The sequence below is a fragment of the Bison bison genome, unplaced genomic scaffold (genome assembly GCF_000754665.1).
Source record: "Bison bison bison isolate TAMUID 2011002044 unplaced genomic scaffold, Bison_UMD1.0 scf7180017864064, whole genome shotgun sequence".
In the NCBI taxonomy this organism is placed as follows: Eukaryota; Metazoa; Chordata; class Mammalia; order Artiodactyla; family Bovidae; genus Bison; species Bison bison.
Window position 1 is genome coordinate 3652354 of NW_011494636.1, and position 19987 is coordinate 3672340.

Below are 19987 nucleotides of genomic sequence, written 5' to 3' on the forward strand. Positions count from 1 at the left end.
TTAACGTCCATACTAGATAATCTCTTCCAGAAAATAGAAGAGCATGCTACCTAATTTATGTTATGAAACTAGTATTATTCTCACATTAAAACAAAAGGACAGTAGAAACAAAACTATACACAGATAACCCTCACAAACATAGATGCAAAAATCTTTAAGCTGCAATACTGATTGCTAAGATTCACAATTTAAGGTTTTCATGATCTATTCTAAGGTTATAGTGCAAATGATTTATTATAAGAAATAGCTAAATGATGACATAGAAGATAGTAAAATAGTAAACGATTTACAGAAAAAAAATGAAACTGATTCAAGGTTATCAGTATAATAATGGTGGACTGATCCTTGTATTCAGATAGCTTTCTTTGGAGAGAGGAGCATGGGAGGAGGGGAAGGATTGGGCTTGGAATAACTAGGTCATTGGGAATAACCCTGGCTGAGCCTTTGGAAGATCCAGCAGGGGGACATCACGCCTCAGGCGTGACAGCAAAAAAAAAAAAAAAAAGAAAGAAAGAAAGAAAGAAATGTGAGAATCATACTGCCTCAGAGCATTGCTGGTATTAACACTATTTCCTTCACTTGGGGCTTCCTTCAGTTACACTGAACTAAAGAACAAAATGAAATGTGAGAGTAAAATCGAAAATTGGTGGCCAAATTTTAGCATGGGCTCTTTAAGACACACAACCAGATATTCTGCTGTATATCATCTGCCAATCTGAGAAGTCTGGATACTTAGTTTGATGAAAAAGAGATTTTTCTTGCAAGTTTTATGGAGTTTTGAAATTTCAGAAGTTAAGGGTTTTTTTTTTTTTTTAGTTTATAATATACAGACACATCACTTTACCACTTTTCTTCATAAAACACTACAAATGCCATCTGTATTTATAACACCCAAAAGGTATTTTTTAAAAAGATATAGTAACCCTAGGCTTGGGGAGAAACAGTGGTGCCCACAGACCATCACATTCCTTGTGCTGTTCCCTTTGAAGATCCGCCAGTTTTTCCGATCCAAGCTGTAAGCCACACAGAACTCGGTGGTGTAGTAGGGCTTCAGGTAGTGTTTGGCGCCCTGGGTCTGGATCCCCGTGAGCAGGACTTCCTTTTGCATGTCTACCTGCAATGTAGCAAAGCCACTGAGCAGCACTATCCTTGTCAACAAGTCACACACACACTGCCTGAGGTCAATGCACAGCTAACTTTCCTTAGAACAAAATAACAGCAAACAAACTAATAAAATGGCTAGGTGCAACCCATATTTGAACACAGGAACCTGAATTTGAATCCAAACTCAACCAGAAACTAGTTGAGTGTGACATTGGGAAGTTAGTTAATCCCTCCGTGCCTCAGTTTTTTTCATCTATAAAACTGGATATTGCTAGACTAACCAGGAGTTGGTGATGGACAGGGAGGCCTGGCGTGATGTGATTCATGGGGTCGCAAAGAGTCGGACACGACTGAGCGACTGAACTGAACTGAACCTCACAGGTTTTGAGTATGTAAAGTACTTAGAATGCTGCCTAGCACCTAGTAATTGCCATTTCCCTTAACAACATTGCAAGAACAACAAGAAGAAATTATTAAACCACTGTCATTTTTTATTACAATAGTAGTAACTATTATCAGGTTGGGCCTTCCCAGGTGGCTCAGGCAAGGCAGGAGCCACAGGTTCAATCCCTGGGTCGGGAAGACCCCTAGAGGAGGAAATGGCAAACCACTCCAGTATTCGTGCCTGGAGAATCCCATGGACAGAGGAGCCTGGTGGGCTACAGTCCATGGGGTTGCAAAGAGTTGGACATGACTGAGCATGCATGCATTATCAGGTTAGTAAGACATACCTGGATCCAAGGTTCAGGGTTAAATTCTGTTGAAAGTTTTTCTGCGATCCAAGCATTGTATGATCCACCATTGTTTAACCTTGCTAATTTGGGTTCCCAATAACCTAAATACAAAGGAAGAAAATAATTTATTCAGAATTAAAACAAAATGAACATCCAGCTAGCAATTTCTCAAGTGAATTTAGTCCCAGTGGAAAATCAGATTTCTAAAGGAACATCTGTTTTAGTTAGGAAACCAGGCAATGGAAACGGGCCTCAGCTACTAAGTTAGTCCCTGATGATGAGATCTTGGTTTCAGGCCTGTGCTTGGACAGCTGTCAACCACCACCCACCCCCTTTTCTTAAATATAGGTCATGTTTATTTTTTCTCAGTTATGCTGATGTGGTTTCTGCTGAGTGTGCCTGCATAACAGAAAGATATGGGGCAGATTTATGGGAGCCTCATGATCCTTTCCCCCTGGAGGAGGAAATGGCAACCTACTCCAGTATTCTCCAGTCCATGGAGAATCCCATGGGTAGAGAAAGGGCTACAGTGCATAGGGTCGCAAAGAATTGGACATGACTGAACAGACTTAGCTTGTACACATGCATGATCCTTTACATTTGACCTCTTGATCTTGACAAGAGTTTGAAGGCAAAGAGAGGAAATTGAGGAGTTTGTGATGCACAGTGGGTGAACAAAAAATTTCTTGAATAGATGAATGGTTGACACAGCAAAGGGGTCTACAAAGGTCCGTGTAGTCAAGGCTATGGTTTTTCCTGTGGTCATGTATGGATGTGGGAGTTGGACTGTGAGGAAGGCTGAGTGCTGAAGAATTGATGCTTTTGAACTGTGGTGTTGGAGAAGACTCTTGAGAGTCCCTTGGACTGCAAGGAGCTCCAACCAGTCCATTCTGAAGGAGATCAGCCCTGGGATTTCTTTGGAAAGAATGATGCTAAAGCTGAAACTCCAGTACTTTGGCCACCTCATGCGAAGAGCTGACTCATTGGAAAAGACTCTGATGCTGGGAGGGATTGGGGGCAGGAGGAGAAGGGGACAACAGAGGATGAGATGGCTGGATGGCATCACTGACTTGATGGACGTGAGTCTGGGTCAACTCCGGGAGTTGGTGATGGACAGGGAGGCCTGGCATACTGCGATTCATGGGGTTGCAAAGAGTCGGACACGACTGAGCGACTGAACTTAACTGAACTGAACTGAATGGGAACTATATTATGTTGCCTGTAAGACCCTGTGGTTCCGGCTGGAATATTACACAGTTTAGTCCCATTGACACCTTTACATTCTATAAAAAAATCAGTGATGAGTGAATTCTGCTTAGAAAATACACGTAACAAAGTAAAAGTTCCATGGCTAGAGATTATATCTCTGGGGGGTCAGTAATTAGATATTTTACTGCTGTTTTACTATCAAAATGTGGTAGAAAAAAGCCTTGAGAGGAGCAATGACCCATGGAGGCAGGGTCATCATGTATGGTTTTGCAGGCTGTATACAGCACAACTGTAGGAGGTCCCTTTCACAGGCTATGATGCTACTACTTACCCCAAAACTCAGAAGCCTGGATCTGTGAGTCAGCTATCAGGCCAGTGCTTAGTCCCATTGGCATCTTACATTCTATAAGAAATAGAACAATGAATAAACTTTGCTTAGAAAGCACATATAACAAAGTAAAAATCTCCATGGCTAAAGATATACCTCTTCTGGGTCAGTAATTAATTGTTTTCACCTATCTGTGTGGCAGCTCACTTAAATATGTCTGATCATAAAATCATAAATGCACTGGCAAGACTGATACTTAATAGAAATGAAAATTAATGACACCTTAGTGGAAAACAACTTATCCAGAAGTGCAAATAGTTTTTAAATTGATTTCCATATTTTTGTATCTTAAAATAAGCCATTTTACAATATTAAGTACCCTTTATAAGACTGTGTTCTCAAAAGTTGACCTGAAAGTTACAATGTTATTTATGTCCTGAACAAAGAAGGGAATGCTAGCCACTAAGCTATTTGGATGTTGACACAGTGCTTGGTACTCAACAGGTGCTTAATAAGTGCTGGCTGGCTGGATTAGTGGATGGACAGATGGAAACTGTGTTTCTTGAATACCAAAATGCCAAGTTCAGTGACTATCTTGGTCAAAGCTGAATTCCTGGTATCTTTCCCTTCCTCTACTCTAGAAGTCTGGAGAATTTCTCTTATGTGCTTTCCCGTGGTTCACAAATCATGAAGGAGGATGCTTTATTTCGCTTCAGCAAATGAGAGGAATGCCTTTGGTTTGAACCATTTAGTTTAAGATTCCTAGCAGACTGATGTTTGCAATCAGACTCTAGGTCGAAATAAAAGCAATTACTGCTACAGATCATGCTTCTGTTGTGTCAGAGTTCTCAGAGTTGAATATTTCCAACCTAAAACTTGGTGATATTCTAGGAACAGGTACTCTCTTGCTTAAACAAAAAAATAATGTGGCTCTTGGATGATACCTCTATCTACAATGAGAAATGGTGTCTGCATCCCTGCTCTCTGAATTTCTCCAACTTCCGTGTCTAGGAGCCACCAGCCAGGTTTTGATGCCTTCATTTCAAGAGTTTTAAATGAACCTAAAATAAAAGACAACATTACATACCCAAAGATTAACAGGCTAACACTGGTTGACTCCTACCAAAGAATCCTAAAATCTCTGCATGGCAAGTGATTTAGAATATAACTTGAGTTAGCCATTTCTCTTTAGGCAGTATTACAGGTGTATCAAAACAAACAACAACACACACACACATTCACTAAAAACAAATTGCCCTGGGACCTTAAAAAATCTCCAATACCTCTTACAAAAAGAAATGTTTCATTTATATAAATATCATGTTACAAGTTAACCCATACATAATGCAGCTTATCAAAGCAACTTTGAATGATAGTCATTGGGCCTCACAAATCTTGTACATGTTTCCTTCTCTTCATTTTTCTAGTTTTTCTTTTTTATATGAGAAAATTAAAATAAAATATCCTTCCCCCATGTTTCATATTTTCTATGAAGTTTACATTTTAGATAGAAGTGTACAAACATTGTTTCAGAAAAGCACTGAAAAAATGAAATTTCTGAAACCTCTGATTATTCATTCTGGTATTTAACATTTCCTACCACTAGTTAATACTTATATTCTATTGACTATGATCTGTGACCATTTCCTAGATTGTGAATAAAAATTAATAGCTGATGGCCATCCTCCTCAGACACACTAAAAAAAGATCTCCAGCCTTCTACTCTCTAATGCAGGTGTTAGGTGTAAAGATTTAAGTGGGCCAGTTCCCTGACCCACTTCTCCCAGGCTAGTGGAAGGGATAATTGATCTGGTAATACTTGGTGAGAAGTTAGGGGTGAGCCTGACCTAACCCTTTCTTTCTGTCCCTGATTTTAATAGAGTGGCTTTTGATAGCTTTGTTAATGAGAAACTGGTGTATTGCATACAAACAGAACCCCTTTTCCCCGTGTGTGAGAGTGCTATTGCTCCAGTCGTTCTTTCTGTAGTGTCCTATTAGGGTGTGTCAAACTAAAGTCTGGAGGGCGTGAGTTTGCTTCTGACCTTTAGCAGCAGGACAATCCCATTTTCAGGTCATATGCCAGCAATAAGTACGTTCCTTAAACACAAAAAGTTACTTACACTATAATTATTTTTGTTTGTTCGGCAGATTTGTTCGGCACTTGTTTCACATGTTCAACCCTTCTGAGTGTATGCGCAGCCCCCAATAGGCAGAAGTCTCAAGGAACCTCCTGCTGTGAAGCTCTAGCTTACTCAGTGTGTGATTTGTTTTGTTGTTTTAGTTGCTCAGTGGTGTCCAATTCTTTTGTGACCCCATGGACTATAGCCCACAAGGCTCCTCTGTCATGGAATTCTCCAGGCAAGAATACTGGAGTGGGTTGCCATGCCCTCCTCCAGGGGATCTTCCCAACCCAGGGATCAAACCCATGTATCCTGCATTGGTAGGTGGGTTCTTTACCCCTTGTGCCACCTGAGGAGCCTCTCTTCCCCCATCCTTAACCACATCCAGCCTGTTTGGACTAGTGTGCCTACTTCTGAGGCTGATTCACACACCAACTTCCCCACTCAAAATCCTATCAAGGAGTTGCCTTGACTAGCTTCTCAGATACCATTTGTGGAAGGTAGGCTGCTTATTAAAAATGCAGACTGCTGGGCTCCTGCCCAAGTTCTACCAGATCAAAGTCTCTGAGAGCAAAATCTCTCTTTAAAGCATCTGCATTTTAACCAGCTTTGTAAGTTTTTATTATGCCCAGTACAGTTTGAGGATCAATGGCATCAAACACACTCCTACTCACACACCTACAAGCAATTCACTGGGACATAAAAATCCTTTTTGATGGTTGTAGTTTGTTTAAACCTAGTCATTATTTTGCATATGAAAAGATTTAAATACCTTTATTATTCTTTGGCTTTTATAATCATTTAAAAATATATTCTTCACTTCATAAGTCAGTTTAAGATTCAGATTTCGACAGCCCAAAGATATCAGGGTGATAAGACTGAGGAGTAGAATTCAAGAATGCTGAAATCCTGGTTAGTCTCTGATTTCTGCCCAACAGAATGTTTTAGATGCCTGATCCTTGTGGGATTCATTTTGTAATCTGCTTAAGACCTGGCCCACATGACACATAATGGCTTGGAAGAACCTGCGCTAGACATAGCATCTCTGTAGAACCAAGCCGGTCTGCAGATTTAGTCTGTGCTGTGCTGCAAACAGTGCAGACACTGGCTGAGTCTTCTGTACTCTGCATGCACTTTTGGATTATAGCTTTGCGCAGGATCCAAGTCAGAGCCTATGCCTGACCGCTTTTGAAAGTGAAAAGTGAAAGTGAAGTTGCTCAGTGGTGTCTGACTCTGCGACCCCGTGGACTGTAGCCTACCAGGCTTCTCCGTCCATGGGATTCTCCAGGCAAGAATACTGGAGTGGGTTACCATTTCCTTCTCCAGGGGATCTTCCCTATCCAGGGATCGAACCTGGGTCTCCTGCATTGGAGGCAGACGCTTTAACCTCTGAGCCTCCAGGGAAGCCAATGCACAAGGAAGAGATGCACAAAGAGGGAATGGGAAAGAGTTACAGATGCTAAGTTACAGCCTTGCCATTTGGTACTGAGACCTCTTTTCATTGCCAAGAATTTTACCAGGCAGAAGGGGCCAGACCCCTAACTGGTGCTGTTGAGTGCCGTTTTCTAGCAAGGTCTGGCCATGAAAGTGAACCACGTGAATGTCTCGGGAGCCGCCTAAGTTCAGCAGGTGCAACCTCACCCACTCTTGCTCGTACATTCTCAAGCCAGGCAAGTTGTAGATCATCCCATTGATGGCTGAAAGGACAGAAAGTTGCAGTCAATTAGAAATCTGTGTCTATCAGGAGAGAGGCTGGTAAGGAAATACAGGGCCTCCCACTCACCACCCATCTTCTTTATTACTTGCATGCCTACCCACCCCACAACCCTGCCCAGGCATAGTAAGGGACCTCCTACAGTTCCTAATATCAGTGAGAGACTGAAACAGAACCACTTCTCCTCATACCAGCCTGTGGCAGAAGTGTGGGTGAGTCCCCTTTTCAAGCAGTTTATCGCTCTTTTCCTCAAATTTACATGTTTCCTGTTCTGTGCTTTATCCATTTATTCTTTACATTTATAATATGAATTTTCCTGGGCTACTTAAAAGATAAGGACTAATATGGGCAGATAAGTAAACTAGTCTTTAGAGAAAAGAAGGTAAGTAAGGGGATATGCAGTGTATCACCCTAAGGCCTCCGAAATTCAGAGAGAGTTCCAGGCAAAGTTAGGAAGTTGCACTTCATCTTTGTTGGACCCCAAAACCTTAGAGATTCATGTTTATCCTCTCATTTGTCTGAGTGCTCCTCTGCCCCTTTCCCAGCTGGGATGTCCAGGGTTCTCAGACTTTATCAACTCTCCCCTTACTGAAGTGTGTATGTTTTTAAACATCTGGTAAACCTGGTCATCTTAAAAAAGAATACGTATAAAATTTTAATGATAACACTTAGGGCCACCTTGCACTTAATTGGGACTGAAGTGAGGGAAGTTTTGGTGGTGGTGGTATCTGTTGTTGCTTATTCTTCTAAAGGGTAAAGGAACTATTGTGGAATTTCTGGAACCAAGCAAATGAATTTTTGGAGGGAGAAGAGTTGAGATCATTTTGGCCCCCTTAAAATTATATCAGGTATGGGAGCACCTGTCTATATCTTCATAACATCAGCCTCCCCTCCTCATCTTGGTTTCTGTGAATAGATCTAAGAATAAAGGTTATCTCCAGCAGTTATTAGGTCAAATCATTACATCAGGATAGAGAAGAAAAGATGCTCAAAGCAGCAAGTGCTCAATAAACATTTGCTGAATTTAGCTGAGTGATAGAATTCATTCATTGATTTATTAATTCAACACATATTTACTTAGTGCATACAGCAGAGGCCAGGCATAGGTGGTCTGCTTATCAAATACCCTGATAAGTTCGACAGTGGAAGATTACCAAATTATAGCAATTTAGATGACATTACATTTAAAACTAAAATTAAACAGGGTGCATTTTAGTCTTTCCTTGAATAATCAGAAGCAGGGCCGCGAGAGTATTCAGCAGGTAAAGGACATAGCCACGAGACAGCCTGTCTGCTTCTGCAGTCTGCGCTTTCCCATTGTGTTCAGAGGTTTTCAGAGGCTGTGCTTCCTACCTTGAGACCAAGCACCTTGGGCTGAAAGGCCTAGAGATGGTAGGAGAAAAGAAAAGAAAGCTCTGCCTGGAGTCTCTTGGTCAGCTCTCAATCAACGCTATTCTAGACTGCATAATAGAATTTTTTAACCTTGTGTGATAAGCAGCGTCCAGAGGGTGGGGTTTTGGAGCAGATTGTAAATCATATTGTTTTCTTACAGATGAGATCAGACTGAATTCTATAATTGTAGAAGTTTAATTAGGAAAAATAAGCTTAAAAGGGGTAGCCTGAGTATGTAAATAGGGTGGGAGAGGGAGCATAGACCACCTTAGCCTTGATGACTGGCTGGGAGAGGTGGCAGTGAATTAAATATTGCTTATAATGTCTTTTTTTTTTTTTTAATTCTTGAAGCAATAGCAACTTTCTTCTTTCCTATTACATTGACTGACCCATCACCCAAAGCACAGGACCTTCCTTGATCAGAAATCTCATAGCAATCACCTCTATTCATCAAACTCTGAAAACGGGATCTTAATTTGTTTTCTAATTCCTAAATTCTTTAGAAATTTAGGATTTCTAAATCCTAATTACTTAGGATATCGTTGTTCACCGTATCCTAAATTCTGCCTTTCCCTAAAACTGTAATTCCACTGCCAATTTACTGACTAAATTCCCAAATGGATTTCAGAGTAGATAAACTTTTTCCTCTTTCCCCACCCAAATGCTGTCTTGGCATTCTTCTTTCATTACCTGGCTACCCAGTTTCCTAAATCACTTTCTTCTCATATTCTTTGAGTTCCACCTGTGAACTGCTGAGAGTTACAAATATGACAGTCATTCTTATTTTGGAAGTATGTGTGGGCGATCACTTCCACATAAATAATTGATCCTTTAGAGATCAAGAAACAGATTTATGAACTGTTTAATTGCAGAATAATACTAATTCCTTTCCAATTTATGTTACCAGTTGAAGCCCAGTGGCTTTTGGTTGGTTGGTTTGGGTTTGTTTTGCAGCAGCCTTGTGTGCTATCTTTCAGATTTTGTCTGCTCTCTTTCACCTACACTGCCACCTGCCAGGTGACATCAGCCTCCTAGACATTTAAGGATCTGGTTTTAGTTAGAGCTCCTGTTTCCACAGAAGCATCTTATGCCTGATTTTGAGAAGACCTGTGGGCAGGAATCACTGTCACCCAGTAAGTTGGTTGGGAGATGAGATCAAAGTCAGAGGAAAATACCATGAAACTCATGGGAGTTTTTTACTTCTGAGGATGCACGTCTCCAAGACCTTGTGGGCTTCTTGTCATAATACCAGCTCTTCTTTTCATCAAAGACCATAAAAAGCAGGACAAATTCTCTCATGTCCACAGGCATGTTGGTCTCCTTATCAAGTGTCCCTTTTCGGCAGATCAGAAGAGGCCCTATCAAGCCTGAATGGATGTCTTTTTCCTGGAAGACAGTAAGAGCAGACAGCACACATTCATGGTTTCTCAAGATTTTCTTTGCTCTTCTGACAATCACTGATCCTATTGAAAAGGAGACCTTCTCAGAGGCTCTCAATTTGAAGATTACAAATGAATTACAGCTTAATAAACCTGGATATTTATTGTCTTCATTCTGTGATGCTCATATTGCCTTCCTCTGATTAATCCCTTATTTCAACATGGTAGTAATGATAATTATGGTGATGATAATGATAGGGATACTATTATAAATACTATTTATTGAGCATCTGTTAGGTTAAATATTTTCCCTGTAGTATCTTATTTAATTCTGACAGCAATCCTATATGGTAAAAAATAAATTCATTGATTGAACAAATATTACCAAGTGCCTACTCCACATGCTATGTACTGTTACCTCATTTTTAACTCTGGGAACTGTGGCTGAGAGAGATCAAGTAACTTTCCTAGGGCTACACAGTAAGAGATAGGATAGAAATTGAAATCTATGACTATGCTCTCTCTACCACCACCAAAATGGGGGAATCTTGAATTTATAGTTCTTTTATCTTAAAAAAAGAAAAAGCAGGAGAAAGCTAATACTTGTTCAAGGAAATTGCAGATAAACATCTTCCTCTGTAAAGCAGTCACTCCAACTGGGGCTAACCATTTAAGTAATCCTTCCTCCTTTCCACTTCTCACTGTCTTCTGAAGATCTGCATGCAGAGTCCCTGGTTTTGGTAGCAGTTGACTGTGGACCCTGATCCTTACACATGCCTCATGGAAAGCAGGACAGATATTTACTAGGAAATCATGACATTCCATTTGATGGACTCAACTTAGGGGAACGACAAAAATTTTCAATGGCTATGCTTACTGGGTTCACTGCTGAGTAGTAGGCCCAAGCCCGACAGGCAGATCCAGGGTTTTCTGGCCCGGATCGCGTAGTGGCGTGCCATACATAGGTGTAAGTTTTATTGGGCTGAATAGCATTGTCCTCCTTAAACCATTCAGGAGAGTCATCTTCATAAGTCTTTCCTTCTGATGATTTTTCATAGGAAAGCCCATGGGCATGAAGAGAATATGGTCTGGATGCTAAATTTTTAAAACGAACCTAAAAAGAAAGGAATGATTCACAAATGTGTTTAAGCTTAATAAAGCCCAACCCCCAAAATGTCAGCATTATGGGCTAAACTGGATGGCTATTCAATTGAATCTAAGATATATTGAATGCTTAGAATCGCAAAGTAATTTTTGTGTATTATTTAATCTAATTTTACAACCATCCAATGAGATAGGGCCCATGTAGTTTTCTCCAGAAACACCAAAACAGGTTTGTTTTTAGGCTCAAAGATTATCTACAAATGAAATGATAAAGATAGGCACTACAGATCTGAAAATGAATGAGGCTTTGGGCTTCCCTGGTGGCTCAGACGGTAAAGTGTCTGCCCGCAATGCGGGAGACCCAGGTTTGATTCCTGGGTCAGGAAGATCCCCTGGAGAAAGAAATGGCAATCCGCTCCAGCACTCTTGCCTGGAAAATCCCATGGACGGAGGAGCCTGAAGGCTACAGTCCATGGGGTCTCAAAGAGACGGACATGACTGAGCGACTTCACTTTCTTTCTTTTCTTTTGGTTTTACTCACAATAAGATTTCAATCTACTGGTGTAAAGAGATATGTACATGTGAATTCCAGTTAAAAATCTGGAGACAAAAGGTACTGTAAACAAAGTATGGATGGGATTTGGTGGGAATGCCTGGGAGGAGCAATTCAGTTGAATGTTTAGGAGAGGTTGAGAGAATTATAGTTTCTTCAGAGAGATGGAATTGGCCCATATAGAATGAACAGGAACTTGGCAGGGGAAGAAATAAAATTGTGAGATCATTTCTTTTTTTTCTTGAAGAGTGGCAAGTAGGTTGGTAAGAAGTCTTGAAAAGAAATGTAGTTATTTGTTAATTTTAGAAAATAAGTAAGTCACCTATAGCTTTCTTGCCACTTCCATCTCTACAGCCCTCTGGTGCTTGTGGAAATTCCTCTGATGATCTTATCAATGCTCAAAAGATAACTTACTTGGATAACATCATCCACTTCAGCTCTAATGACTGGACCAAGTATGCCAAGATGCTCTTCATACTCCCCCTGAGGATCAAGTTTGGTAAAAGTGCTATCAAGGTACTTTCGGAAAACTACTTTCTTGTATACGGTGTCCTCTGGAACATAGTCAGCGTCATCACTGAAATGAAAGTAATAGCATTTGTTTAAAGGAACAAATTAAAGACCATTCAAAGAATTGAGGAAATTCTCTGTTTCTGAACATAGCATCTAGTGTAAAGAAGATATTTGAAAATATTTGATGAACAAATGAATTAAAATATAAGGGACTAAAATCATAAGCCAGTAAATATCATTCAGCTCCCATCTCATGTATTGTTTCTAAGCATATCCTCCTATGACCCTTTAGACTGGATCAAATCTCTCTCTAACATTCCCTAAATTTCTACATAGTTACTGTAGTATATATAGTAAATCCCTGTTGTATTCTTATAGGGTTTCTATAGTATATATAGTAAATTATATATTATTTATTTGTGAGATTACCTATTAAAATCTGACTCTACCATTAGAGTGAAAGCCCCATGAGATCAGGGACTGTGCTTAGCTTGCTTATAATTTTTATTTCCAGTGCCTAGCAAGGTACCTGGCAAATAGTAAGCAGATACTTATTTTATGTATTAATGAATAAGGCTTCCCAGGTGGCTCAGCAGTAAAGAATCTGCCTGCCAATGCAGGAGAAGGGGTTGGATCCCTGGGTTGGGAAGATCCCCTGGAGGAGGAAATGGCAACCCACTCCAGTATTCTTGCCTGGAAAATCCCATGGACAGAGGAGCCTGGTGGGCTACAGTCCATGGGGTCACAAAGAGTCAGGCACAACTTAGCTACTAAACAGCAACAACTGCAATTAATGAATGACAAATATAATCAGATATCAACATAGCAGATTTTAATTTTAAAAGTAGAGAAAGTCATGCAATGGAATAGTGCCAGGGTTTGGGACAGGCAGATGATAATGGTCAGTTGATTTAGAGGGTCACCTCTGTAAAGGCCACTAGATGGGTGGGTGCTTTATATTCTGAAAGTAGCCACTCTCCCCACATTTGCTTTTGCTAAATCACATTATTCTGCATGTGGTTCACCAGCTCAGTCTGGGACTAGAGAATATCAAATTTTCCTACTAAATCTTAAATTTCCCTAGAGTCTGGGTGGTTTAGTCGTTAAGTTGTGTCCAACTCTTGCGACCCCATGGATAGAGCAGCTTGACAGGCTACAGTCCATGGGATTCTCCAGACAAGAATACTGGAATGGGTTGTCATTTCCTTCTCCAAGAATCTGGGAAACAGGCCAGAAGCTCACCATGAATCTCATAGTATTTGTTATACAATACAAGCCATCGTTAGAGAATCCCATTCTGCCTTCTTTCTAGTCTTGCTATACTAGTAATCCCATTCTTCCAGACTCTAAGCATGGTATACAGTCCCCTAGAACACACATGAATGTGTGTGCTAAGTCATGTCAGTCATGTCTGACTCTTTGTGACCCCATGGACTGTGGCTGGCCAGGCTCCTCTGTCCATGGGATTCTCCCAGGTGACACACATGGGGTTTTGAAGGAACTGGTTTCATCTCTTTACACTCTAGAAAACCTTACTCCCTCAGGAACTTGCTTAGCAATCCCCAGACAAACTAGTTATTCTCATATAGTAAAGGGTGTTACATTTAAATAGGAAGTCACAGGAGAAAGTCTCTTAAACTCACAGAGTTTTCATGTGGAAATGTCAGGCACCAAATTAATGAAATAATTTCTCTGAATCACACCATGTGTGGTGTTTGCTTACTCTAGTTGCACTTTGATTTTAATTTATTAGGGTAACAACTAGCTTTTGTGAAAGCTATGGGCTATATTTGGACAGTATAAATATGGCCATCAGCTACCATGTCATCAGTTATCCCCAAGAGTTTGTAGTTGCTTCTTGTACCCCTTTCTCTTCTTTTTCTATATTGTCATCCCAGAATATAGAACCCAGTCCAATGTGGTTTTCCACACTTGAGCAAATTAAAATGAAAACTAACTTTAAAAAATGCATGTCAAGCCATTAAAAACTCTCTGTTGTAAGTCAATCCACTTACAAAATTGCATCAACTCCTTCAACTCTATGGTTGAAAAGTGGCTAGAACCCTAAAATGTTAGAGCTGAAGCAGATCTTGGGGCCCACTTGGTATAACTCCTTGTTAAAAAGACTGCAAATATCCCAATCAACTAGGAGTGGCTTAAAACTTTTGAAGGGTTTCTTACTGCTCTTTGAAAAACATCAAAATTCTTCCCAGGGCCCACAAAGCCTAGTAATATCTTATCTCTACAGAGCTAGCCAAACACTTTCTTAGCACACATGCTCATCTTGAGCTCCAGCTACAGAGGCCCTCAGTCCCAGGGCTTCCTCCTTCCCCAGGGCCTTCATCATGCTGTTCTCTCTGTCTAGAATGCTCTCCCCTCTCCACCTCCTGTTCACTTTCAGGTCTCAACTCAAACATCACTTTCTCAGTCAGACTTGCCACTTCTCATATCACCATCGACCACTTTTCCTTATTGGTCTTCATCATGGTTATTTTTTTGACATTTATTTATATGAGCACTTGGTTCATATCTACCTGCCCGACTAGACACAATGTGTCTAGTGAGAGCAGGAGTCGTGTGCGTTTATATTCTCTTTTATTGTCTCCGCACTTAGCACAATGCCTAGGAGAGAATAAGCCCTCGTTAAGGAGTTATTGGACTTCCCAGGTGGCACTAGTGGTAAAGAACCTGCTCGTCATGTAGGAGACATAAGAGATGCAAGTTCAATTCCTGGGTCGGGGAGATCCCATGGAGGAGAGCATGGCAACCCACCCCAGTATTCTGGCCTAGGGAATTCCATGGAGAGAGGAGCCTAGTGGGCTACAGTCCATGGGGTCACAAAGAATCAGACACGACTGAACACACACACACACACACACACACACACACAAAGACTTATTAACTGAGTGATGCTATGCTGCTGCTAAGTCACTTCAGTCGTGTCCGACTCTGTGTGACCCCATAGATGGCAGCCCACCAGGCTCCCCTGTCCCTGGGATTCTCCAGGCAAGAACACTGGAGTGGGTGAGTGATGCTATAAACCAAGTTAAAATAAAAGTTCCAATCAAGATGAATCATAATCTAATGAATGGCTCAATCGAGGGTATAAACTTGCTTTTTGCTTCTAAGCTACTTTATACCCTTGACCTCTGCAACTGGAATCACATGGAATTTGACTTAATCTTCACCAAGATGGTATATACTTCATACTGATCAGTAAACAATTAAAAAATGTTTTTGTTAAGTAATGGCAAAAGGAGATTTCTACATCACAAATTTAGATGTGAAGCCAACTTCAGTGAAATCATATTGATTATCCTATAGCTATTGATAAGTCACTTCCCAGGTGGTGCTAGTGGTAAAGAATCTGCCTACCAAAGCAGGAGACACAGGAGATGCAGTTTCAATCCCTAGGTGAGGAAGATCTCTGGAGGAAGAAATGGCAACCCACTCCAGTATTCTGCCTAGGAAATCCCATGAACAGAGGAGCCTGGAAAACTATAGTCTATGGGATCACAAAGAGTCAGACATGACTTAGCAACTAAACAGCAACAACATTGATAGATTGGGCTCTGCACTGGAGCAAGAAGGAGTAGGAACATCTTTGATGAGAAAAGAAGAGAGAGGAGGATGCTGATTTAAATACACCATATCAAAGACTTCTCACAGTGATGGCTCTTGTGTTGTCCAGATGTCACCTGAAGTAGAAAAGCTTATCTTGGAATTGACAATGGAAAAGAGTATAAGCCAAGTTGCACTATATAGGGGAACTAAGTTATCTTAGAGTGATTTGTCCAAAATCATTTTCTTAGACTGTTATAATTACTTTTTTTAGCATTAGTGCAAAAAATGAAAATATAAGAACTGGTCAAACCTTTGCACAAATTTTGAATAATCCCAGGATATTTCTTCAGCTGCAATGTAATAATATTTTCTGTTTCCAGTGTTGCTGCGGAGGTACCACGCTGCAATGTTGTCAGGATTTCTGGAGGAGTTGATATCTGTCCTAAGATCAGTTTGGTAAGGGTCATTATAGGCTACAAACTCAAATTCACCATAGTCTTCTTCACTGCTCTCTTCCTTCTGCCTTGGAATAATTTCAATATAATCTCCATCATCTCTACTGAGGCCTACTACAACCAGCGGATTAAATTCTTCTGGTATAAAAGTGTTATTTAGTGTAGAGTCTGGTGGAGGAGATGGCATCTGACCAATATCTGCATTAGGGAAAGTCTGACCAAATTCTGGAAGAGGCAATGACTGACTTGATTCAGAAGTGTGGGATGTCTGATTAAGATCTAGAGGAGGTGATGTCTGCTTGAGATCAAGCTGGCTGAGGTCTGGAGAGAGAGACTCCAGGCTGAGGTCTGGAGAGAGGGGTGTCTGGCCAAGATCTGGAGAGAGAGACTCCTGGCTGAGGTCTGGGGAAAGGGCTGTCTGGCCAAGGTCTGGGGAGAGAGACTCCTGGCCAAGGTCTGGAGAGAGGGACGTCTGGCCAAGGTCTGGAGAGAGAGACTCCTGGCTGGGGTCTGGGGAAAGGGCTGTCTGGCCAAGGTCTGGGGAGAGAGACTCCTGGCTGAGGTCTGGAGAGAGGGACGTCTGGCCAAGGTCTGGAGAGAGAGACTCCTGGCCGGGGTCTGGGGAAAGGGCCATCTGGCTAAGGTCTGGGGAGATGGATGGTTGACTGAGGTCTAGAGAGGTAGCTGTCTTCCAGACTTCGAGTTCCAAGGAAGGGAAAATTTGACTCACATCAGTAGGGATGGCCCTGTTTCTTAGGTCATAGTTGGGTATCTGGCTGGGCTGTGTGGGAGGAGATCTGTTACTGGGGGCTGTAGTAGAATGTGTTGGATCAGGAGATCTGTTACTGGGGGCTGTAGTAGAATGTGTTGGATCAGAGTCTTGAATAGGGAATATTTGATAGTGTTCCTCTGGGCTCACTGTCGGATAAAGATCTGGAGGGGAGCTGGTCTGACTGGTGGTGTCATTTGGTGAGGTCTGGTCATGGTCAGGAAGTGAGGCTGCAAGGCTAAGATTCATAGAGGGGAATGTCTGATTGAGGTCTATGGAAAGAGATGTTTCATTGGACGCATGGAGTAACAATGAATGATTATGTCTTCTGTCTGAAAATGAGGCATTGACCTCTCCTCTCAGAGGATGAAAACTCCTTGGAGATAGAGGAACATGGTATGCAGGCTTTTCTTCCTTTTTCTTTCTTCGTGTCCTAATTAATGGAAGGCCTTCCTTCAATCTACTATTTCTTCTATCCTGTCTGTCTTGTAGAGGTTTACGTCTAGTTACCAAAAATGTTGGGTGGCCCCTCTGCTTTCCATGACTGTTTTTGAAAGGGATGTTTTCTCCCCAAGTCCTTGAGTCATTCTGGGGGCTGTTTGGCAACTTATTAACAGTCTTGTTTTCATTAGCATCTTGGATTATTTCATAACTGCCTTTCTCAGAAACCAAATGCCATTCTCCATTCAGAATCTTATATGGATCCTTTTGTTGTAAGAGTAACAGATCACTGGGAATGTCCTCCCAGGGCCCCATTCTGGAAGAAGAAGAGTTGTCTTGGCTTAAACGTGTCCTGGTTTTATGTGCTGGGAATCGCGTCTGGGAGAACTTATGCTTTGCTGCTTGGCCTCTTCCTACCTGGAATCTTTGATGTTTGGCAGGTTTTCGATTTTTGAATCCTGTGCCAAATGGAAGTAGGCTTATCCCTGTGACATCTGAGAGTGGACGATCTTCTCTAGGGTCTTCAGAATAAGGGCTGGAATGCTCTGCCATGGGAGGGTTGAGAGCTGAGTTCTTATCTAAGCCAGTGTGTTCCAGGGGGGAACCAGCTGCAGGGGCTTCCAGGTGCAGAAGAGTTTTCAGAGATTCTGCAAAGTTGTTGGCAATAAGCCTACTAACATGACTTGGGGAAGAAGAATTTGAACCAAGAGATCTGTTGGCACTTGGAGGAATGAATTCAGAGTCTTTCTCCAGAGCTAGGGCGGTAAGATTGAGCTCATCTTTCTCCTGATTCAGTGATGAATTTCTGAATGACCTAAGACCTAGTATTAAAGCCAGTTCGTCCTGGTAATCAGAGTCAGCATCATTTTCATCTTCGATTTCTGAAGAATCATGAATTTTCTTTGTAGTCATGGCTGTAGATCCTGAAGGTTCATATATAATCTCATAGGAGTCATCATCATCATTCCGGATACACTTAGCATCCCTGAACCTCAGCCGTAGTTTTTTGCTTCTTGGATTGGAATTCATGGTGGTTAACATCCAAGTTCCTACAAAAAAGAAACAAACAGAATAGAGAACTCTGAGGACAGAAAAAGATATTAAAAACTCTATGGTCCATTGTAGCAGATAATTTCCAGTGAACTTTCATCAGGGATACTGTGGTCTGTGGACCATAACTGATCTGTGAACTGCTGGTTACTGTTCCACAGTGACATAAGGAATGAAATCGAGAGGAAAGAGTATAGGAAACCTTTTTGCAATCTGACATTTCCATGACATCCAGCCATGTGATCAGTACATTGATCTTATTTGACAGAATATGGACCCAAAGTATTGGTGGGTGCAAATTAGGGAGAAAAAACTTTCAGCACAAATAGTTTGAGAATCCCTGTTTTAGAATATATTCAAAAAGAGATGAATCAAGAATGAAATGTGCATGTATGCTAAGTCACTTCAGTCATGTCCAACTCTGTGCGACCCTATGGACTATAGCCTGCCAGGTTCCTCTGTCCACGGAATTCTTCAGGCAAGAATACTGGAGTGGGTTACCATGCCCTTCTCCAGGGGGATCTTCCCAACTCAGGGATCAAATCCAGGTCTCTTATGTCTCCTGCATTGGCAGGCGGGTTCTTTACCACTGAGCTACCTGGGAAGCCCAAGAATGAAATGGTCTGAATATCAAAGCTCTTGTGAGTTGCACATTTTGTTAGAGAGCTGAAGTTAGGTGAAAGATGATGAAATAAGAAACATCTTATTGTTTCTTTTGTTTCTATTGTTTCCCAAGAAATAAGAAACATCTAGGTATTTCTAAGGAATAAATAATTCAAGTGGATCCAAGACAATATTGAATCTCTTTGAAATGGTATGTGATTTCCTGGCAAGTCTTCCATAGATATAACATGTTGATTGTCTACTGAGTCCTAGGCATTTGGCACATATTGCAATGACATTCACTTAGCCCAGAGAAGGATAAATGAAATGCACATAAAAGGACTGGACCCATTTGAGTAATCAATTCTCCCAACAGAAATCATGAATAGTATTGAAAGGAAAGCCCACCAGGAATCAGAGAGAGAAGCCCAGGAAGCGTGGTAGTCTGAAGAGCTGCAGCAGACCAGGCAGAGCAGAGGATCCCCTCTAAATATCCAAGTCTTACCAACGTTATCCATTGTGACAGTCACGGATTCCCCCTGCATGGGGAAAAGGGTCAAGGTGTCCTCGTGCCTCTTTCCATAGATGAATGAGTGCCCAGTGAAGTGAATGGTCAAAATGTCATTCTGGGTTCCCACACTGCAGAAGTGCCACTGGACAGTGTCATCAAAGCAGAACCCTAGTATGGGTATACTCTCAGGCACATAGCCGTTAATAGCTGGAAGAGTGAAATCTGTTAAAACATCAGGCCTATACCAACAAGAGGAAATGTGGCTAATGATAACCCAATGATACTCTGGTTGTGTCTTAGTGATTATATGGGATAAGCTTTACCAGATTGAACATCAAACACAGACTTTTCAAATGAGAACTTATTCTTTAAAGTTAGCCAAGGGAGAAAGGTCAGGATAAAAACAAAGCCTTCATTCACATTGATTTATTCATTCGTTAAGTG

The 19987-nt window shown here is 41.3% G+C and overlaps 1 protein-coding gene and 1 non-coding gene across 2 annotated transcripts in view; both read right to left on the minus strand.

Moving 5' to 3' along the window:
* F5 (coagulation factor V (proaccelerin, labile factor)) overlaps window positions 1-19987 on the minus strand; it is an 81281-nt gene that overhangs the window by 12105 nt on the left and 49189 nt on the right. Inside the window, exons 12-21 of the mRNA XM_010836696.1 lie at window positions 19538-19750; window positions 16025-18428; window positions 12052-12214; window positions 10858-11094; window positions 9777-9987; window positions 7013-7192; window positions 4320-4436; window positions 3379-3450; window positions 1836-1939; window positions 959-1114 (exon numbers count right to left, since the gene is read on the minus strand). Of these exons, the coding sequence (XP_010834998.1) occupies window positions 959-1114; window positions 1836-1939; window positions 3379-3450; window positions 4320-4436; window positions 7013-7192; window positions 9777-9987; window positions 10858-11094; window positions 12052-12214; window positions 16025-18428; window positions 19538-19750 (3857 nt within the window). The remainder of the gene's footprint in view (window positions 1-958; window positions 1115-1835; window positions 1940-3378; window positions 3451-4319; window positions 4437-7012; window positions 7193-9776; window positions 9988-10857; window positions 11095-12051; window positions 12215-16024; window positions 18429-19537; window positions 19751-19987) is intronic.
* On the minus strand, window positions 6828-6899 carry TRNAW-CCA. The gene has a single exon. It is a non-coding gene; the product is annotated as a tRNA-Trp (tRNA).